Source organism: Balaenoptera musculus, chromosome 7, assembly GCF_009873245.2.
Source record: "Balaenoptera musculus isolate JJ_BM4_2016_0621 chromosome 7, mBalMus1.pri.v3, whole genome shotgun sequence".
In the NCBI taxonomy this organism is placed as follows: Eukaryota; Metazoa; Chordata; class Mammalia; order Artiodactyla; family Balaenopteridae; genus Balaenoptera; species Balaenoptera musculus.
In genome coordinates this window covers 43,611,867-43,635,365 of record NC_045791.1, presented here as the reverse complement: position 1 = coordinate 43,635,365, position 23,499 = coordinate 43,611,867, and the positions used below count along the sequence as shown (strand labels likewise).

At 42.8% G+C, this 23,499-nt stretch overlaps 1 protein-coding gene across 1 annotated transcript; it reads right to left on the bottom strand.

Moving 5' to 3' along the window:
* Nucleotides 1-14,789: 14,789 nt before the first annotated feature.
* On the bottom strand, nt 14,790-22,403 carry TBR1 (T-box brain transcription factor 1). Its single transcript, XM_036858828.1, is given in 11 exon segments — nt 14,790-15,645; nt 18,700-18,761; nt 19,719-19,877; nt 20,491-20,612; nt 20,968-21,125; nt 21,717-21,796; nt 21,799-22,151; nt 22,154-22,195; nt 22,198-22,218; nt 22,221-22,241; nt 22,244-22,403. Coding segments are annotated over 11 exon segments (2,034 nt in total).
* Nucleotides 22,404-23,499: the final 1,096 nt, after the last annotated feature.

Sequence of the window (23,499 nt, the reverse complement as noted above, 5' to 3'; positions counted from 1 at the left end):
AAGCAAGGGCACCAAAATCGCCTAGGAGAGTATTGTTCCTGCACCGTGTTCCCAACAACCTAGATAGGTTGGAGCTACCCTCAGGAGTCACTGGAGGAACTGAGGGAGAGAGGCCTGGTCACCAGAAATCCTGGGACCTCACCCTGCTTCAACAGAACACTCCACTTTTACATCTATATTCTGCACTTTGAAAAAGAGTTGTGTTGCTAAAGAATTTTTAAGTATGAAGACAACTGTCCTCCTTGAGAACCTTAGATACACTGAAAAGTCAGTATCTTTTGTTAGTACTTCTTTCTATTAAATGTGTTACCTTAAATATGAATTAGCCTCTGTGCCCTTCAGTTCACCTACCAGTCAAGAGAGTTCTGTAAATTATGTGGTGACTATAAAAAATTATTTGATATCTGCAAGTTAAAAAAAAGAGAAGTAGGTGTTTATAACTAAAGAGAGAGAAGTAGGTGTTTATACCTAAATTCTACTCTCTGACACTTTTTGATTTGTGTATGCAACTATTCTATCAGAACATTTGAAGAAATAAACAATTTGCCATCCCTTTTTCTTGTATACTGATGGCTTGGTTGAGCAATGAAAGGAGATTTTATGTCCTGTAATAGGTTGTTGACTAACACAGTAATAAAATTTGTATAGCACTCCAATATGCAAAGTGCTATCATAAACATTATTTAATAATGAAACATTATATTCATTTTTGTTAATAAAAAATCATATAAACACCAAATTCTCCCTTTTTCAGCTTGTTTTAAAATGAAAATAACATGTTTTCCTCCCAAATCTTTAAGTAAAACTAACAACCTAGAAAGGCACGTAAGATAATTCCTGTAAGTCTTCTCTTCTACTGTCACACCATCCCTTACCCCAGGACTACACATCCTCCAAAATTATTGATATATGTTCTCTAGCTAGTGGATACTCTTCTATTTTAGATGTCAGTTTCTAATTTCATCAATGCAATCAAATTTTTTGTTATGTCAAGGCTGACACAGTTGGAACTGGTAAGTGGGTGAGGAAACAAATTCTCATATACCTATGGAGTAACTGTAGATTGACAACAGCCTTTAGCCCAGAAACTCCACTTTTAGAAACTTACCCAATACATATCTAACACAAGAACACAGAGATAAATGTATAATGTAGCATTTTTACAATAGGAAAACCTAGTAACAACTACATGTATATCAGTAAGGACTAGTTAAGTTAGGTATAATTTACCCATGTAATATTAATAGTAAAGATGTTAAAAAGAATGCAGTCAATAGGTACTGATTTAGAAATACAGCCTTAATATATTATTAAATGAAAAATATAAGTTGCACAATAGTACACATGGTTTCTTCTAATGGAATTCATAGTAAAAGTCAGTTAAATTTAATCAGATCGAGTTATTTTCATTTAATCAGAAGCCCAGAGTGTCTTAACCTAACACTCAAGGTGTTCCATCTAGATGTTCCATTTTATGGCAACCAGCCTTCCAAACTTACCATCCTATTACCTCCTCTACACATGCTATTTCCTAAGCATCAAATCTATTACCTATTTCTCCAATAGGCCTCTGCTTCTCTACCTCCTACACTTGGCTTAAGACTTTTTTTTCCTATCCAAAATGCCTTTCCAACCTCTGACTTCTGCAAATCCGGGCTCAACAAGTAACACATACATAAAGCCTTCCATGATTCCCTCAGCTAGGTGTAATCACACCTTCTCCTGTGGTCCCAAAGGATTTTTACCTGTGCTTCTCTTCTAGAATTCATCACTCACCACTTTTTATCATGCAATATAGTCTTTCACAAGTCACAGAGAATCCATATTTAATTCATCCTACAGTTTCCATGGTGCCGTATCTAAGCCTCTATCATAGTCAGCAATCAACAATTATTAAAATAATCAGATCGGGACTTCCTCAGTGGTGCAGTGGTTAAGACCCCGTGCTCCCAATGCAGGAGACCTGGGTTCAATCCCTGGTCAGGAAACTAAATCCCACACGCACGCCGCAACTAAGGAGCCCAGCTGCCGCAACTAAGGAGCACACCACAACTAAGACCTGGCACAACCAAATAAATAAATAAATAATATTAAAATAATCAGATGAACATAGAAAATTCTTACTGTTATCAGTTTTATCTTAGACAAAGAATCCCCGATCTTTCTGTGAAGAGGAGCTTAATAGGAGCTCATACTTTTCTCAAAGTTGTGAACACAAAAGAGTGGTAGAAGAGAAAGGAAATTTATCTAAACTACTGTAACCCTAAACAGAGACATGAGTGGGGGGTGGCACCAGTGTCCATTATAACTCTTCTTTCAACTGGCAATCAGCAGGAAAAATGAGGACTAGTCAGACAACCAGTTTGCAGATCTACCAGAGAGGCTTTCGAAATAATGGCAGAGAAATCCTGAGCTCTGGTTCAGGTATTAGAGAGTTCACCTTGGAAGTACATATTCACTAGGATTTCTAGGAGATGAACTATGACAATGTTGCTTTCAGTTTGCAATAAAAATAAACTAAAATATTTCATTTAATTGTAGTTTAAGACTGCAAAAGAGCAAGGAAAAAATCAATTGGTCTAAAGATTTCATTTTAGAAATATCTGTATCCTCCTTCTTGCCAAATTGCATTCACTGATAAACAGATTTCATTTTTACCATAAACTTCCCTTTTTTGTTATCTAGGAAAAATAAGGAGTAAAAGTAATCAAAAGATTGGCAGATGGAAGCAAGTGAAAAGCAATGTACACAGATAATTCAGAAATAGGAAATTGTCTGAATTTTTTTAAATTGACTATATCATTTCTAGAAAGTATGCTAATTGGACAAACAAAAGAAATATAATTTATACAAATAAAATCTGCAGATCTCAAAAAATTCTAACACAATCTTACTTCACTCTCTTAAAAGGCTCAATACAGTATGATTAGGATAAAAAATCTAGTTTCAAAAAATATATAAAATCCAAAACAAGGAGTAAACTAAAAGCTGTGCATTTGTTCTCTATTCCCTTCACCATTTTTCAATCTGGAAACACTTTTAAATTTAGGAGTGAGCTATAATAAGCCATGGTCAGATGACTGCCTAGTTTCTTGAACATTAATAAATACTTAATTCCAGCACAGATGAAATATTGCATTTGGAGAGGTGGGTAGTAGGCAGTGAAAAATAAGTAGAAGCAATAACTTCAACTTTTCTCATTGTTGTGGTTCTCTTTTATTTTTAAATCCCAGAGGCTGCAGACTTCTAAAGATTGAAGAAACTGAATTGTTTGTATATAACAAAAACTTTATAACTCTTCTAATACCTTAAGCTTAGGAAATCCCAAAATATATTTAACCAAGTTGTTTCCTTTTAACCTTTTGAGTTTTAACCATTTTGAGTCCTAGAGCTGATGAATTTGCATATCCTAAGTTATATTTCTCAGCAAATGAACAGATTTCATTTCACCTTATCCTTTAGTTATGATATAATGCTTCACTATATAAATATCACATAAAACACAAACAACTCAATTCAAACTAACTTATTATTCCTGGAGATAACAGAAAATAATAACCTTAACATAATTTAGTGGATTCCGAACCTGAATGAAACAAAAAAGCAAAATTTCTATGATATTTCTATTGCAATGTACTGAATACAACAACTTCTCATATATGTAAATTAATCTGTGACTCAGTTTGCTGGGTGATGTTCACATCATGACTCAAATGGATGCAACCACTTAAAAATGAATGAATTGGGAGGTTGCCATGGACTATGAAGCTATCTGAGTAAGCTGCTTGTATCTAGCCTATATTAAGGGTAAGAAATTTTTCCATCTAACACATTTTGGAGGTAATCCCTCTATAACCGAATAGAAATATGATATATGGCTGGCATGGCTATACTGACTTCCTACCCTAGAATTCTGTATTTGTTCCATGGATTAGAACTATTCTAGATACTCTGGCATTTACTCTTTTGAGAATGACATCAGATAGATGTCAAACATGCAATACTTCCAGACAACCGTCCAACTTCCGTGTATGTAGATAAGGGCTACCTTATGGATGTCTGTAGAGTTTCCAGAGACAGCACTAATCACCACATTTTAATCATGATAAGCTTGAGTACAAATGCTTCTTCTATACAGAAAGTGAGAAGACAGTGTTCTTCAGGTTGCTCTTCTCTTAGAGTCAAGGTGATAAACTGCCTGTTCTAAAACATGACCATACTGTCACAATGTTTTAAAAAACAGAAAGGTATTTGAAAACAGTTATTTTTAAATCTGTGAACTTATTTCTATCTTTAAGAAAGTTACCATTATCAGAGTCCCTAGGCATGAAATTATAATGGACAGATAGTTTGCCACCATGGTTAATAGCTGCTAAACTAAAAAAAAAAAGAAAAAAAACAAAACCAAAAAACACTCTACCTTTTCTTGCATTACAAAAACAAACAAATAAACAAAAAACCTAGAGGAGTGGTTCCCAGATTTTGCTACACACTGGAATCACCAAGCAATCTTTTAAAAACACTGATGCCTAGCTCTCACCACCAAACATTCATATTCTGATTTATTTGGAATGGGGTGCAAATCCATACAACAGAATTTCTAAAAGCTCCCTTGGGGATTCTACTGCAAAGCCACTGACCTAAAGGATCTGAGATGCTGATAGCCTCTTCCTGCATCCAGCTATGTTAGCGTCAAGAAAGGGCAAGGGGCAGTTCATACAAAGAACCACACCAGCAAGTATGGGCCTGCTTATCTCAAAGACTAGAAGTGACCTCGATTTCAATAAATCAATATGCTTAGAGTAAGTATGTTTGCGTGTTAGAGAGAGAAATGTTAAATGCCAAAAAAAATAAAGTTAAGTCTTAAATAAAATCTAGCAATCTCAAAGAGAAAGAACTTTAAAAGATTTTTAAATTGCAGATCATAATGGAAAGAATGCTGTAAATGACAGTCTCTCGATTTTTATATCAAAACATGCTTTATACCATACATTCAAGTAGGTTATTAAACAAGAAGTGATTCACTCTATTTCACTAATACATATATTCTGCGATTCTAGAAAAGAAATATTAAAATGCAGAGATATAAGAGGAAACTGAGGATGTTACAGGCTAGTCAAGTTAACACTATCACTATGGCAATGTTTCTCAAACTTCAAGTCACTGTCAAATTTACTAGGTCATAACCAAAATTTTCTTTTCAATAAAGTTGACCATAAAAGAAAAAATATCAGAGTGTATTGAATGTGGTAAAGGTAAATGTTCTGTGACACTTGTATGTGTCTATGTGTATTTATTTATTACTGCAAGTCTCAATTTAAAAACTTTAAAAGACACTGCCCTAGAGGTCGTTCTACCACAGCTCAGAACATCTGAACTCAAACTGCATAGAAAATCAGAGGTCCAAAAAAAACAAAGTTCTTTAAAGCTGGAAGATACTTAAAAGATTTGCTTATCATTTCATTTTACGAATGAGGATATTGAAAATCACAGAAATAAAATGTTCTGTGTCCAATTTTTTCTACTATACCTTAGGAGCCAGGTTCCTTTGAGACCTATACTTACAAAACAAATTTAAGGCAGTATCATGCATACTACATTGGCTTTGGCACCAACTACAGATTTTCAGTCATATCATGTGAACATTCCTTTGACATGGTGGCATTTTCACCAACTTATTACTCAAATGGAAAGTATACTGTGTGCAAATTAAGTTATAAATTTAAAGGCTCTTGATTCTAGTGCTCAGAGGTATAGAATTCTTTTCATAGACAGGAGATTATTAAATGGGTACGTATTCAGGCTCCAGTAAGAGATCCTCATAAAGCACACAATTATGACAGTGCCTAAGATGCAGGATACAAGGAGTGTCAGAAATTCCCCACTCATTATTCTTGATTTTACGTTCTTGTTCTCTAGTTTCATTATGGTGTTATACACAAACACACACACACCCATTTATATTCTAAAAGATTACTGTAGAGAATCTGTAAAAAGAATTGAAAATGAAATTAAAAATCTGTGTAACTTTAAACTCCAGAGCAAAGAGTTTCCTAAAAAGTGATGATACAGGTAGAACTGTTTCTCATAATCTATAAGGCCTGAATCTCTTAGGTTTGGTACTTTATTTTTTGTAACTATGTAGAGAAAGGGCTGATAGTGATGTCATTAAACATATATACACTACCAAACGTAAAATAGATAGCTAGTGGGAAGCAGCCGCATAGCACAGGGAGATCAGCTCGGTGCTTTGTGACCACCTAGAGGGGTGGGATAGGGAGGGTGAGAGGGAGGGAGATGCAAGAGGGAAAAGATATGGGAACATATGTATATGTATAACTGATTTACTTTGTTATAAAGCAGAAACTAACACACCATTGTAAAGCAATTATACTCCAATGAAGATGTTAAAAATAAATAAATAAGATATAGTACATACAATTGTATAGCCACTTAAAAAAAAAAAAAAAAACCTTCCTCCTTAGTGGTGCTGGCACATATACTTCACATTCCAATCTCCTTAAGGGGTTACATTAATATTAACTAAGAGAAATTAAATTTTTAAAATTCATTTCAATTCTCTTCATGTTAAACTTAAAGGCAAGAAGAACATGAGTCTGTGTCAGATGGTTCAAGGAAGGACAGATAGAAAAATTCAGAATGTCAGTTAAAATGTATCAGGCTACTAGAAATAAGAAACCATTAAGCAGGTGAAGGTTGTTAGACAATGGGTGGAAGGTATGTATTAGGAAAACTAGTACTAGATCTTCTTTTTCCCATCCCATTCTTCCATAACAGATGTCAAGCAAGTTTTCTTGGAAGAGGTATATGAGGGCATACCCTGTGAAAAGCAACCCTATAGAAACGTAGAAACTGCATAAATAAATAAGCAAGCAGAGAGCCCCATGAAAGAAAAGCTGGAGGAAGGAAGGGAAAGTGAAGGAGTTGCAGAATCTGTGATTCTGAATCACCCAAAGGGCTAATTATGATGTTTAAATAGCTAAGAGAATAAAGATTAGTCTATAACAAGGCCATTACATTTGGTTAAGGGCACACTGGTAAATGTAAGAAAGATTTTAATGTCTGTGCAAATGAGGAAGCTGAATTGAAAAGGATCAAAGAAAGCATTGAAAGATGGGTCCTAAGTACAAAAGACGGCAGGGAATAAATGGAGTGCCTCACATAGCTAAGAATGTTAGGGGTAAAAAAGAGAACAGAAATACCAATAAAAGAAAAATACTGTCCTTTCACAAAAAAAATCCAAGATAAGAGAATAAAGTGAATATTGAGAGAAGTGATTAGAAATATATAGGAGAAAAAAGCTCAAAATAAAAAACCAATGTGGGAGAAGTTAAATAAAAAGACATATTGTATCTGATATTTGTCCCGAAAACTTTACAACTGCTTTTGGGGAAAGCATAAAAATTCTGATCTGAAAGAAACTGATGAATCAGGCATAAATTTTATAAAGACTCAGGTTCAGGGTGGTAGCATGAGAAGGAAGAGTAGGTTTAAAAAAAAAGTTGTTGGCAAGAGAGTTGACAAGGGCAAAATGAGTGTCAGAGAGACAGCAGAGCTGGGGGGAGGAAAGAACAAATTTGTTGAGGAGGAATCAGTATGTCTCTTTGACTTTCTTCACAGGAACAAAGCAGAATGTGAGCATAAATTAAGAGAGTGAATCCCAAAGGTGAGTGAGCTCTAAGGATTATTTAGAACACAGTCATTAAAAAAAATAGCACGCGCATGCGCGCGTGTGTGTGTGTGTAGCAAATTAAGACAGAGGTAGGAATAAAAGATTTCATTTGAACATAATACACAGCATTCAGTGGTAGGTAAACTGTGAAAGGATAAGTCCTCATTACAGCTTCTGTTTTTTTAGGAAGGTGCCGAGTAGTAAACATTGTTATTATTTGGTAAAATTATATCCAAAATTATACAATTCAAACTAAAAAGCAAATTAGGTTATAAAAGTACTAACCACCTTTGGAACATTTTTTATTAGAAATAATGGTTTGGCCTCTTGTAAATTCCCAACTGAGCGAGCCATTCAAAATAACAAATCTATATGATAACTGAGATGTTCTCATAAAATATCATTGTTGATTGCAGATGGCCTAAACTGCATCTACTTAACATGTATGTGTATTTCATTCATTGAAGTTCAAGGATGTTAAACTTAAATATGTATGTGATAGTTTCATACCGTAAATAGAAAGATTAAACTATTGAGAAAGTTATAATTACACAGAATAGCCTATAATTTGACTATACTACAAAGGGGGAGAGATGATTTCGCTAATTCATGTTTTAGATACAAAGAAAAGAGCTTCCAATGCAGAGTGAGAAAAACACATCCCAGAGCCTAAAAAGAATAACCTTTTGTTGATAGAAGATGGCAAATGTTTGAATGCTCACAAGTATGCTTATCACTATTCAAAAAGGATATTTAAAACACACACACACACAATTCAAACACACATATCTGAAACGGTAGTGCCTTCTATCCACTTTCAAAGGAGGCCTTACTTGTGCCCACAAATGGCAGCCCAGTAGGCAGTGACATCAGACCTAGAAATGATGTGGCCTGTATAGTATGCAGTGAAGTGCAGTGCTCTACTTGTTTGCAATAGTTTTATTTTTCGACTAGTTTTTATCACACTTGGCATGAACAAGGGAACATGTGCTTTGCTAAATTTGAACTTTTAAGATGAGACTGAATTAACTGAGAACCAAAAAATTGCTTCTGAATTATCCTAAGATTGAAAAATGCCTTCCCCTTCATACTAGGAATGACAAAATAAAAGAGAAATACACCTTAAAAGTTGAAAATTGAGCTAGGAATATCCTTTCAACCAGAAAGTTCAATTAACTTGCCATTTCTTGAAACTTAGTGTATATGTATATACATATATAATGCATATATATGACATATATATACTAAGTAAGTATAGCTCTTGTCCCAAAACTTAAAGTTAACCTTATTAGCCAAAATAACCAGAGGCATATCCCTAGAGATGCTCTCCCTTCATAAATTCCATCTTCCTCCTCATAAAAGGTTGGCCAAGATACATAAGTATAAATGCTTTGTATATAAAATGAGTGCCTTGTCATGCAGATATTTTTAGAGTTGAAATCCAAAATAATTTTAATATAAAATTCAAGTTATAAATCACAGGATATGTTTATAAGGAATCTAGTGATAAGTAATAGGTCAAACAACCTGAAAGAATCAGCTTGTGGTACAAGTTTCATTGCATTAATAATGTCACAGTTAGTATGTTTATTAAATTAAATATTACCAGCAAGGGTCTTCTAAATGCTATGTTCCTAATACTAGACCACATATTTATTTCAGAGTTAGCATAGGAAGATGGGGATCTATCACTACAAGGTCTATTAAGCCATGTTTTTTTTTTTTCCATTGCTTTAATGGAACTATTCAAATCAAATTTTTCACACTATGCCTTGAACACCACTGCAAACCATACTGTGGGTGTAAAATACATGCAAGGCTGATATAATCAGCTCAGATGAGACCAGTGACTTGTACACCATCAAGTTTACTTTATTGTGAAAGCAGTGGGGTTTTCTTTCAAGTGAGTATATTTTTAAATACGTTGCAACCTAACTTACAAGCTGAAGACCAGAACCAGGAAGACATACAAATCTCAAAGCAACTGAATTAAATCAAGTATAATGCAATGCCTAAAATCCTCTGTCTTCCTACTGCCTTACCATTGTCTCTGTCTTCCTTGAGAGACTCATCTTGTTCTGGCAAAAGAAAAACTGACTGTCCAAACTAAATCTTGCACTCAAATTGTAAATTCAACAAATCATAGAGATTCAACTTGCTTAAAAATTCTCAGCTACTTTTCAAAGATTGATTCTACTGACATTAGGATGAACATTTACTCTTTAAAATATTAAAATTAACCAAGCAATTGCCCACATACCAGAGTAAATTAAATATTTTTAAAACTGAATGCTTATCACTGGTCTTTAAAGTTGCTGACTTCTTCAAAGTAAGTTTGCCTAAAAATGAGAATAATTGTTACTGTTTCCTATGGAGGAATCTAGATTGGTTTGTTTTCATACAGGATCATAAGCTCTGCGATTTTTCCTATCTCCATGGCTAAAACGCATACATGATAAAATAACTCATATACGCATAGAAAAGGTGCTGCACCAGAGGACAAGCAGAACATTTTATAAAAATCACTTATGTACACAAATACGTTGCCCAAATACTGCTACAGTGCATTTTAAATTCCCCGAGAATGTAAACAGCCTCTCCCCAACAAGGCTTTTGTTCCTAGCCTGCACCCTAAACAGAAAGTACAACATCCTTGAAAGCTCACTCCTAAAAAGATAAATACTTAGCATCACAAAAAAAAAAGGTGGGTCACAGTGAGTTTTAGCAGCAGGATTTATAAGAAAATGTAACTGCAGGAGGTAAGATGGTTCATAAAGTTCTCCGTAGACCCTAAATTGCAACATTTTAAGAGCTCGGGGGATGTTAAGTCAGTCCTAAAGAGACAGAAACGACCTGATTTTTTAAACAAACCCAGTAAATTTCTGCTAGGCCTACAAAGGCTTTCACGCCCTAAATCCTAGTGGGTTGCCCGGCTTGGGAGGGCCGCACCCAAGGCCAGAGTCAAGGCCGCGAGCCACGCTGGACCGGACCTCTTGAAGGGACAGGAGAACCCGCGTGGACTCCAGGTTCTGGACCTACGCTGGGCACCCCTGTCTAGACACGCGGCCTGGATCCCTGCCTTCGTTCCTCGCCTGGATCCACCGGCGGGGACAGCCAGGACGCAGCCGCCCCCCCACCGCCACCCAACGGCGAAGCAGAGAGCCTGGGCCCAGGCTCAGCGGCACAGACCAGGCCTTCGGAGCCGCCCCACTGCCGACCGAACTCGTGCGGATGTCCCGTCCCCCGCCGGGCCTGGCTCCCGGACGCCCTCGACCGCAGCGCGCTCTTTGCCCGCCCGCCGGCCAACCCTGACCCGCGGCACAGGCTCGAAGGTGAAGAACGCAGGGCGCACGTCCTCTGGGCTCGAGCGGCGCCTGCCCGCCGCGCTCGGCCCCAAGCGGCTGGTGGGCAAGGAGCTAAGAATGGCGAGGGATGCGAGTGGCGGGAAGGCTGGAGCCAGAATAGAATGCTCGCCGCACTCTCTGCATTTTTTTTCTTTCTTTCTCTTTTGAAAAGACCTTTGGAAACTGGGGAAATCTGCAGTTTACGGGGAGGATTCGTCGTCCTTTTCCGTCCCTCCCCTGACTCCTACCCTCACGGAGATAAAAAGGCAACTCGAAATCTAACCCGGGACGCGAACTCTGGTTCCCGCAGGCCCTCCCGAAACAAACTCTGATTTCCTTGGAATAGCAGCAGCTTCTCCGACACATTGACAGTGTCACTTCACTAGACACCCAAGACTCCTTGGAAGCCAGGAGAAATGATCATGCTTGCAAAGGACAGGAAAGCACACTGCCTCCGAGAGGAGCGCGGAGCTGCAAATTTACCTCACGCTGACTCAGTCCACACAGCAGATGGTGCAGAGCTGCAAGGGAAACGACCTCCCCAATTTTTTTAAGTACTTCCTAATAGCAGCTAAGTGCGTCTTTCAGTACCGGGCACTACGTTCCTGTGAAATCTATCCTCGGCTTCTAAGAGCTTCGTTTCCGCACATGACACCGACTCCTTTGCTCGCGGTGACTCTGGCCCGAGGGCGGCAGGCCTGGCCAGGCGCCGCGCTCCGACCGCCAGGCTCACTCCCGGGAGCCCAGCGCGGCCCCCGCTACCCTCGCCCTCGGCCTGGGCGCCCCCGGGGCCTCCCGGCTGCACGTGCGCTTCCTGCTCGGCGGCACCGAGGTCGCAAGAGCGCAGGGCCAGTGGGTGATTGCAGGAATACACTGCTCCACTTCACTCGCCACGCAGGCCCCCTGTTTTGTGCTTTTTGTCCTCTTGTTTAGTTCTTAGGTGTGGGAACGGAGAAACACAAAGGAAAATCAGTCTTCGCTTTTCTGCGTGGCAGACAAAACTCCGCGGAACGCCGTCTAGTGGCGAAATCGCCCAGGGAAGGCAAATCGGTCTTGTTCCCCCCACCAATTTTCATTTTAATTGGAACTTTGAAGCCTCTTTGCATCTGTCAAATTGCAAAGGGGATACACGACCATCTCTGGGTGGTGGTAAATTTCGTCCCATAAACTGAGACTGGCCCAGCCTAAGCAAGAAGGTTGAACCATTCCCCACCTCTTTCTTGGATCTCGTTTCTCTGGACACAAAAGTACAAAAATCGCTTCTCCAGGAGGTAAAGGCAGAGCTCTGCGGACACCTTGACTAAGACGCAGCGACCCCCCAGCTGGAATATCCACATTTCTGCATTTTTTTCTCAAGGGATGGGGATCTGGCTTGGGCAGGACTGGCACAGGAGTTCCGTTGTAGAAAAGACGGAGTGGTGCCCCCCAGATACCTCCTAAAGCAAGTTTTAAGCTCAGTGGTTAAATACTGACCTTTCACGAGTTTGCTCTATGAGTCCTTCCCCCACCTCTAACCCCTCCCAATCCCCCCAAAACAATCCACTCAAGAAATGTAGGCCATCCTGTGTATTCATTTACGGATTCACCACTCAACTCCAAGGCCTCGTATTTAAAGACCGGAATTTTCGACATCTGCCTAGAGCTGCGGTCAACAGCCTATTTTGACAAGCATTTAAATCACACCCTTCTCTTGCCCAAAGCCTCCCTCCTGACTTTGTGAAATTTAAAGAAATTCTAAATTTCGTATTAAAGACCCTCCTTTTCCTGCTCACGTTATTTCCTACTTAAAGATATAAGGAAGTGTCTACATTTTCCTGAAAAAAAAAAAAGAGTGCAACAAAGTGAAACGACTCACAGGGAACTAAGTAGTTGTAAATAAGAGGAAAAAAAGTAATTACTGGTGGTGCTATAAAACAAATTTAAGAGGAAAACGGGAGGTAGTTCCCACTAAACAGACTGCCCCATATTGGAGTAGGGACAGGCTATTCTTCCTTAACCCTTAAAAATAATCATCTATAATTAAATTATTTTCAAACTGTAAACTGCTTTCAAACACCGTAGCATTTTACCAGATTTATTTTACTTGTTATACACAGACGATACAAACGAGCAAAAAACAAAACGTTTCTCAATGGAGTGTGTACTTGTATAAATTATTCAGTTCACAGACAAAACGAAACAAATATAAAAATCACAACATTAGATTTACAGAAGAGCCAAAATATACACACGTTTAGACCCTGAATTCCTATCAGGAAAAAAAATCCCCCCAATGGACTGGAATCTAGATTGAATATTGTGTATGATGCATATTTCACATTAATTTTAAAATACAAAAAAAAAGTATAGGTTTGCTACACAACATTAGAAATCCTACTAATCTATTTTCAGGGGGATTAGTGCTCCTTATCAAATATAACAAGACTTAGTGGGAGGGGGAAAAACAGTTTTACTTGCATTAATGCTAGTGTTTTCCCAAGGAAGTCAAATTGCAGCTGTTTCTAGGTGGCGGGGAAATCATTTTCAAAACTAAAATGCAGTAAAATATACAACTCACACAATTCATCTTCACTAGACTACACTATAGTTACCAACAATTCAGTCATCTATATCATTAGTAGAATATTCATTACAAAGATTTACAGCATATAAAGGTGGAGGGGGGAACTGAAAAGATACTCAGAAACAGTTTGTCAGCATATGTGGCACCTGCACAGACCAGTAATGGATTTGGCACTTGGGGAAAAACAAATAAGGCAAAATAATATTGCTGATGTCGAGCTATTCTATTTAGAAGGAAGGGGTAAAACACATATAACTCCAGTTAGCTTTGCTTTGCAGGCATCATGCCACTTAATCGACTTGCCTATGAAAAGACACCTATCCTTTACAGGTGTTTGGTCAGATTCTCCTTAGCTATTTGTGTGCAGTAGGGCACAGAGTAATTATTTCATGCAATGGATTGAGGAGAAGTGAGAAACCCATCATTATCTAGTTTTTCAAGTTTCAAGTTTTCAGAGCCTCTTAGAATATTGTTAATTATCCCACCAGAAAAAATGTTAAAGGGGAGGGGGGGTGGAGGAAAAGGCAAAGAAAGGAAAAGAAATGAACGAGAAGGTTAAGCATGAACTGGTTTTGTGCCTTGACGATGAGAATAAAAACTAGCCATTCGTTACAGTAAATTAACACTATATACAGTCATTTCACAGGCTTTGTTCCACTAAAATTATTAACATCCCTACCATCCATCCATCCATCCACTCGGGGATAAGAAAGGACGCGCTGGGGGGTCCAGGTTCTAGAGTCAACATCCTACGGTTAATGGGGAGGCCGAGACTTGGCGGGTCGGAATAGCTGCTGCCTGACAGGACTGCCCAGGTCTCCTAAAGGTGAAGAGTTTCATTACCAGAAAGGGAAGGAGAGGGTGAGAAAAAGACGAGGGGGAGGGGAACTGTTGGGAGGATAACTTCACAGAAGGTTCGTAAGTAGGAAAACCAAAAGGTTTACAGCCAAGTTGAAGGTCGGTGCGCTAACTGCGGAAACTGCTGTGCAAAAAAAAAAAAAAAAAGAAAAAAAAGGTTAAAATTACACTCGGAGACCTGTACTAATCCGCTGCAGACGGTGTTCGAGGGTCAAACAAACTGAGGGGGCGCGCGAGTGGGGCGTGGGCAGGAGGCGCAGGGGGAGAGGCGCGAGGGGCTGGCGGGGGCCCGGCCGCGGCGGGGCGCGGGGCCGAGGCGGGCAGGGGCGGCCTAGCTGTGCGAGTAGAAGCCGTAGTAGCCGCCTATGTCCTTGGCGCAGTTCTTCTCGCAGTCCCGCTGGGCCAGCACCTCGCTCTTGAGCGGGGACGAGCTCTCGGACACGGGCGTGTCAGCGGGCGAGATCCGCCTCCGTTTGGCCTGCTCGTAAATCCCCGAGTCGCTCGAGTCGATGGACTTGATGGAGGAGGGCGTCTCGATCCAGCTGGAGTCGGACAGGTCCTTGGGCTTGGCGTCCTCGGCGCCGGGCGGCAGCGGCGAGCGCTCGGCGGCCAAGCCCTCGGCCTCCTCGCCCAGGTAGGGGTTGGCGCCGGCCATACGCGCGGCTGCAGCGGCGCTGTTGGGCCAGCAGGGCAGCACCGAGCCCGACTTGGCGCCGCAGTACTGCGGGGGGCTGCGGGCGCCCCAGCCCGACGGGTCGGCGTAGTAGCCGAGCGGGCGGCCAGTGCAGCCGGCCGCCTGCAGCGGCAGCGCCTTCACGCCCGCCGCCGCATACGAGAGCAACGTGGCCGCGTTGCCCGCGAAGTCCGTGGCCGTGTCGTAGGCCGAGGCGGCGAAGTCCAGCCGGTTGTTGGCCGGCGTCACAAACCAGCGCTGCGGCGACGGCGCGCCCGGGTCCTCGGCCTGCTGCGGCGACAGCAGCCCGTTGGTGTGCGGCACGCTGCGGTCCGTGCCCGGCCCGGGGCCCGCGCCCGCGCCCGGGTGGAAGCGGGCCTTGGCGTAGTTGCTCACGAACTGGTCCTGCAGGAAAGAGCCGGCCATGGCGTAGCGGGCCCCGGGCACGATCTGCGAGCGCGGGGAGTCGTTGGGCGAGGGGGTCAGGCGGTCCATGTCGCAGCCAGTGTAGATCCTGCGAGGGAGGGAGAGAGAGAGAACCGAAGGGTGGCGCCAGGTCCCTTCGGGGGGCAAAAGGGAAGGCCACCCCTGGTCGCCCACCCGCACCATCTCCACGTGTAACCTGCCGTCCAGGATGGAGACAGACAAAAGGTCACAGACCTGCATCCTCTCCAAAATAAATCGTGAAATTATAAAGGAATCAATCTGTCTATTCAGGGACCTAAAAATGATACAGGTGAAGAGGAAGGCTTCCCTCTTCTCTTGCGCTCTCTCGCCAGGTGCACAGGGGGCCTGAGAGAGGAGCACAGCAGGGGATTCTCATCCCAGTTCTCCACTCTATGTGTACACATTGAGGCAGATTTACCCAGGAACCAAGGTGTTATTTGCCCAGTGGGCCTTTCTTCTTCGGTGAGAGTTTCTGAGCGAAATTTCTAAACAAGTCACCCACTTCCACCCTTTTAAGACCGCTTTCTTCCATTTGACACACACGCGGGCCCCCCAGGTACTGATAAGCATCGGACTGGTCTTCGCCAGTCTGCTGAGACCCGAGGGTTACTGCTGGAAGCCTCCGCAGGACTTACTGTCTTGTTTTCCCCGTGTGAGCTTTCAACCCCCCGCCCCCCACCCCTAATACAAACAAGAATTACTACTTGGAAACAAAGTCATCAGTCAGTAAAATTCTTTTGCAAAGAAAAAGCATTCTTTACTCTGACCTTCTTTCCCCAGCTTTTGATCTGTTACTGGTTAAAAACAACAGCAACAACGACTTGGGGGGCAAACTCTTAAACTGCAGTTATCAACCTCCTCCAAGCAATCTCCCACTAATAATAGCCCATCCTTATACAACTTGATTATGTGTACCAGGCACCCTTGTCTAGGACTGTACAGACAGTAATTTATTTAACCATCACAACAATTTTCCAAGTTAGGTACCGTTATTATCCCACTTTACAGGTGAAGAAACTGAGGGAAAGGGAAGTTAAATAACTTGCCCAATCACATACAGTAATTGTGTTACTAAGAATTACCTTAAGTAAAATAGTCAAAGATTAGCTGTAGGCCCTGGGCCTAGAAAATCCCATTGGAATTGGGAAGGAACCAGAGATTGGATCAAGATTGGTCGAAGTATTTTCTCATACACATACACACATGCCTCCCTTTTTATTTAGCTCACACATAAATGTTTTAATCTTTAATCAACAGACTGTTTTGAAAGAGAGCCTCAGCCTTGTCAGACCTCAATCCTTTGGGGAGGAGATTCCCTGGTGAGTGGCCAAGCAAACGCCCTGGCCCCCCTGAACTCTTTATTGCTCTCCCTGTTTCTCCAAAAGTGAGCCAGGCCCAAATAACCAACATTAACAGTGGAAAGGGAGTGTCATAAACCATTCTACTCTTCTCTAACCCATAAATGTCTAAGATATCCACTTGTATAGTTAAAGAAGCTTTTTATGAGAAATATATAGTGATTTAAGAACCAAATGGAAGTGGTTTTTTCCAACAGAAGTCAGCCAGAAGAGGGGCAGGTGAGGGTTATGCTGTGACTGCTCAGGTGCAGTTTGCTTACTGCACAAAATTTCCCTCCTGAAATTTAATTCCAGCCTCAAATAAGAACAAGTAGAGGGAGGCAGGAAGGGAACATAACCAGCAAGGTGCAAATATCGTCTCTGTTTACCACCACAATATTTTAAAAAGAAAAAAAAAAAACAATCTGCAAAAGATACAGTTTGTATGCCCATGCAGGTCCCAACCCACTTGGGATTACTGAATTGATTTGTGCACAATAAATGCTTTGGAACAGATGTTCACAGCAGAATTAAAAGCTCAAAATCTACAAGACCCCCTAGTACAGAGACCAATATCTCTGGTCTCATGGGCCACACACTTTCCACTGTGCTGAGCCCACCTTTTTTAGATTGTGAGGAAGGACCAGAGTAGCCAAGTTTTTTTTTCTGGGGAATCACACTGATGAGGCTTGCTTCCTTTGGACCACTTTTGAGGGATGCACATGACAGTTACAGGCAGTACTATCAATGACTGTCTTTTCAGTTTGTTATAAAAATATCAGGAGGGAAGTTTGGTATCTACCTGGAGGTAGCCATTTGTCTCCTCCACAAATTTAATCTATTCCTAGTCAAAGACAGCTTCAACTTTGCAGTTCTATCCCAAGCACTTAATGCAAGCCATGAAATCAAAATGTATGTATCCTTCCCTTCTATGGTCAGAAAAAAGTGAAGGGATCACCACAATCCAGATTTAGATTTTGCTGTATAACTCTATTTGAACTCCTAGGCACTATACCTGGGCTCTGAGCAAGAACGCTAAAACAAGCCCAGGAAGTATTCAGTTTACACCTACTGTTGCCCCCAGAGGACAGCATTTTGATAGAAAATAAATGGAGATAGGTAAGGGAGTCCTGGAGAAAAGGGAACCAACACATTTAATTAAAACGCACCTAGATACAAACGATAAGAGGAAATATTTTTCTTTCGAAGCATAAATAATACACAGCAACAGAACCTGGGTCCCTCCCAAAGCCTGAAGTGACTGCAGTATCGGCTGTGCTCGTGAACTTGTATGTAGTGGGTGCACATTTTTATTCAGTCCATAGTAAACTTGCACAGGAAAAGCTATTACACAAAACTTGGAAATGGGTAAATAAAAGTCACATATGCCAAGGAGACTGTAACAACTGCCAGAGCCACATGCACTTTCAGGCAGACTCGGGCGGTTTCAGACACAGACAATCTGAGCTGAGCATCTGCAGTGCCACATACAACTCGCGCACCCGGGAACCAGGGCGGCTTCCCCAGCCAGCCAGTCCCCGAGCCCCGCCAACAACTTTGTAATTCACGCAAAAGCTAAAAATAGGCGGAGGAAACCTTTCACCAAAACCGCAGAAGTACTAAGCCAGGTCACCAGAGAGAAGGGGAGCCGACAAAAAGGAAAGGAAAACCTCGAAAACAACCCTGTCTTCACACTTTCTAGCTTCCAAAAGCCTTGTACAAAGCAATCCACCTTTGACCTAAAGCCCAATTCCACAAATTTGAGAAGGTGCAAAACTACTTACGTGTCATAATTATCCCGAAATCCTTTTGCAAAGGGGTTGTGATCTATTTTCAGTTGTGTAATCTGGAACAGAGAAAAAAAGATTAATACGATTTTACATTCTATACAGAGGATTGGGTGTTTAAGGATATGTCATCTGCCGCTTTTTACAGGGGCTTATGGCCCACAATTTCATTAAATAGCAAAGTTTCCCTAACTGAAAAATTTGAGGGAATGGGTGGAAAGGAAAAAAAAGAACGTATGATGAAAGTTATGAGGAACGTGTTTAAATTAATGGTGACTAAAACTAAAGAATTGCTTTCAATTAGCTCTCCCATGTGTTCTAAATTGGTTCAAATGCTCATTTTTTAAAATGCTTGTTACATAATGCACTTACTCAGGCAAAAATCTTTAAGGGGCTCTTGAATTCATCACTAAAAAATGTTGCGTATCTTAAATGTTTCATCATATTTTTTAAAGTTGGTCGCTTTTGATACACAACTTGAAGAACCCACAAGTTGCATCTTAAAATCAGTTTTGATTTAAAATAAATGCATATTTTTAACTTCTAATATTTTCATTTAAGTTTTTAAAAAACACCATCACTTCTAGTAGTCAAATCAACAGTAGTAAAATAAGTTTCTGCAAACTTGCAAATGCTTAAGTTCAAAGTGCTAGAAAACTCACTTCGTAGCCCCCAGTAATTTATTGTAGTTTTAAAGTATATGAATGTGGGTTTCTTTGGATCACCCAGAAAGTGATGTTTGAAAACTAAATAAAAATTCCCAAGAGGCCCTAGAAATTCTGGTCACCTTAAAGGTGGCCCGGGTGACCCGCGACGGAGACGATTAGGAAGCGTTTTCCCACAGGCTAGGTATTTAGGGAAGGTGCCCAGCAGGCCCCTAGCCCTACGCCTAAAAGGCTCAGCAGAGCCAGCTGCGGCTGACGTTAGTGCCAGAGCGGGGGATGGCCGGGGGTAGCGGCGCGGGCCTGGAGAAGCCGGTGCCGACCGCCGCGCGCCCAGCCCCCAGGCCTCCTTACATCGGTGTTCTGGTAGGCGGTGACGGCGATGAACTGAGTCTCGGGAAAAGTGAATGTCTGCACGCGTCCGGGCTGGCTGGTGTCCTCCGTGCCGTCCTCGTTCACTTCCACCACATGCAGGCGGGGCTGGTACTTGTGCAAGGACTGCAAAACCACCATCTGTCCGGCGGAGAGAAAGGGGAGCGACGAGCGGCGCGTTAAGGCGGCCGGCGTGCGCGGGGCTCTGCGCCGCGGGCCGCGCGGAGGCTGCAAGGAGCCCGTCGCCCCTACTAACTGACAGCGGGCCTCGCCCGGCTGGTGACTGGCTGGCAGGGGCACACCAGCCCTCGCTGCCCCGGAGCACGGATCGCCCGAGCACGGGAGGCAAACCAAACCCGACCGCCCGATCCTCAGGGCCCTTCTCCCAGTCCTCCTTTAAGGAGAAACAAAGATTTTCACAACCTGCAGATCCTGCGCGTTTCCTTCTCAAAATCAACCAAGTATTTGTACTTGGGAAGGTTGGGAACTCGGGAATTGGGCGTGAGGGGGGGGGGGACAAGAACAACTTTGTAGATTGTTTAATATAATTTTGGAGGATGGAAATAGAATTTTTTAGAAGTCTTTTTTAATGAAGCAAAGAAACGTGTCCAGTTTCTCATGTTGATTTAAAGTGATGAACTGGATCTTAGGGAGGGACGAGTATGTCAAAGTGAGAGTGTGTGTACGTGTGTGTGTGTGTGAGAGCGAAAGAGAGAGAGAGAGAGAGAGAGAAATGAGCGCTTGAGCCACTGACCTGCCCATTGTTGTTTGAAGCTCCTTTGTTGTTTGTAAGTTTTAATTTTCCAAAAGAGATTTCTTGACGCATCCAGTGAGCCCCCGTGTTGGGGGAATCCGGATGCATATAGACCCGATTTCCTAGAGAAAGAAACAAGTTGTTTACATGTGCCCCGGGCACTGCCCAGTCCCAACTCCTCACCACGTAGGACACACACACACATACACATACGCACACCCCTTATTCCACTGTGAGGCCCATTAGCCGGGGCTTTTTTAGGCCGCGCTTTCTTCCTATTAACTGGGATGATTAAAATAGCTTTTGCATAATCCTCCCCCTTCTCGCGGCTCAGTCTGTCCCCCTATCCCCCTCGTTTCCTTTTAGAAGTCATTGGCCGATCGTTTTAAAAGTCGCTCGAGCCAGTCCACAAAGGCTTTAATTAATCATTCTCACCTAAATAAGTGTCAGGAAAACGTGTTAATTGGAAGGACTTGCCTTGCACATTGGTGTCCGCTTTGCCGCAAGGAACCCATTTGCCTCCTTGAAACCTCCAGTGATTGGGATCCGCCAAAATCACATCCACAAAAATATTGTAATGAGCCGTGGGATCGAGACCAGAAATGTTAAAACTTAAAAAAGGAAACATGCGCCTATTTAAATTAGGAAGGGGGGAGAAAACAAGGGGGAAAAACATAAATGTTAAAGATTAAATGCAAGAAGCGAGGCGCCAGATAGCAAAGCAAAACTTGTTCTCTCAGCGTCAATGAGCGAATGTTTGCTGGGTTGGAAAAGGGGTGGTGGCGGAGGAAAAGAAGTGGGGCTGAAAGTCTGGGAGTCGGGCAGGTGAGCTGGGTGGGGAGTCGGCAGGTAGCACTGCCCAGCTGGAAAGCGAGATTGGCGACCCGAATCTCCACCTGTCGGTGCATCGGGCGTTGATGCGTCCCTCCATCTCCCGGCCGCCGGCCAGGGCTCTCCCCCTCTCTCTCTCTCCTCTCCTTTCTCCGGCCACTGCCTGGCTCTCCGACCACCTTTCTAGAGCGGGACCCCCCTCCCCGACATCACCGCGGTGGCTAGAACTTCCACTTTCCTTTTTTCCCAACACCAGCCACTCTAGGACGCGCCAGAGCGCCTTCCACTCCGCTCCCGACCCCAAATCTTCGCTGCCGCGGCGGTCACAAGCCGGGTGCACTTGCCCCCGGAGCGCGCCTGGAGCAGCGGCAGCCAGAACTTAGCCATTACCCCTTCCCTGTTTGGTGATGATCATCTCCGTTTGGTGCCGGTGAAATTTCAGCCAAAGGGGCCTTTGCACAGGGAACAGCCTGGCGCTTTGCCGGGCACCAGCCCGGGCTGTGTGGAGGAGAACTGGTAGAACGGGGCTCCTTGGTAGGAGTGGCCGTACTGCTGTGGTAGGGTAGCCGGCGGTGGGGTAGCCCGCGGCGAGGAGTTGGACAGGAGGCTGTTGTAGGCCTCCGTTGGTGATGACCGGGTGGTGGGGCCATGGTAGCGGCTGGGGCTGCCGATGGAGAAGGCGGGGTGCGCGGGTCCGTGCTGGCCGGCGTACGGGAACATGGCACTGGGAGCAGTGGCCGCGGACTGTGGCTGGCTGGACTGAGAGAGGAGGTAGCGATCTGCAGCAGAGCCATCGAAACTGTGACGAAGCTCAGATACCCCGTCCAAGACGGAGAGAGTTTACTTCTCTGGACGTCCCCTTGTGAGTCCTTGAGTCAGGAAAATTGTCTGTATCGACTGATTCGTCATCCCCCTGGTAATTTTTTCAAAGGTGAACTTCTCTCCAGGTTGTCAGTGTCGAGATAGATGGGATGATCGTGCAAGACGAGCTCAGATCCGCCTGAATGTGGGTAGCTGCTGCTCACATTGAGAAATTTCTTGGAGAGCATGATAGAAGGAGAAAGGCAGTGCTCCAGCTGCATAGCTCTGGAACCTGAACACTCGCCCTCCTGTCCCTGGTTTTTAAAGTCCTATTTATCATAAACTAGAAATCCACAGACCCCCTCACTAGACAGAAAGCACTTCAACCAGCAAATGCTTCTCAAAGGTTTGATTTACTTTTTTTTTCCCTGGGAGAAGAGATTGGCCAATTGACACTATGCAGCAATCAGAAAAGGCTCACTTTTGATCTTGCTGCTTGTGCAGCCGATGAAACGGCTCCTGCCATTGGTTAACTGCTGACAGTAATTTAATTAGATAGACATTAATTAGGATAATCACCTGGCTCCTGGTCGCTGCGATCATGGCAAACTGAAGGGGATGATTTTATTGTTGGCTTGGGGGTGGGGTGGGGAACGTGTGTTAGTTTTACGTGAGCACTGTTGTGTCACCTTTAAGCTTTGTGACCACTGCTTTAGGAAGATTCAAAGATGTGCAATTTACTAAACATTTTCCTACCTTCTCCCCCCACCTCCCTCCTTTGGAGCTGAGGGGCGGAGGAGGGAATTCAACGATGCTAGGAGACTTTTCGGATCTGAATGAGCCAAATATTCAGTTGAATGTAACGATTTCAAGTGCAAAGTATACAAAGCGCGAGCCGGTGGCCTCTTCTCGCCCTGTAAAAGTTCCAGAGTCTGTCTTTTCCAGTTAATACAGAAGCACAAGACACCTGACCCAGTCCTTTGTGAGCAGGTCCTGTGTGTCCTCCACGAACACCCCCACCAACGCACACCTTTTAAACTACATACATAAATAAATAAATCACTGCTGCTGAGAGCCACCTCCATGAAAGAGAGCGGGAAGGGGGAGTAGTGGGGGAGAAAAGCAAGCAACTCAGCCACCCATCCACCCACCTCGGGAAGGTTCGGTTTCTTGGTTGAGCACAGAAACAGTGACAATCAATGATCTCCTTTTTAAGTTTTGAAATAATCATAAGCTGTCGGGCTGAAGTGCCTTAATGTAGTTGCTGTGATGTTTACGAGGTCTTTCCTAAATATTTTATCAGCGAGCTTGGTTGCAGATTATCTGAAGAGCATCTGACTGGGGGCAGGCGCCATGCATCCCTCGCATCCCACTGCA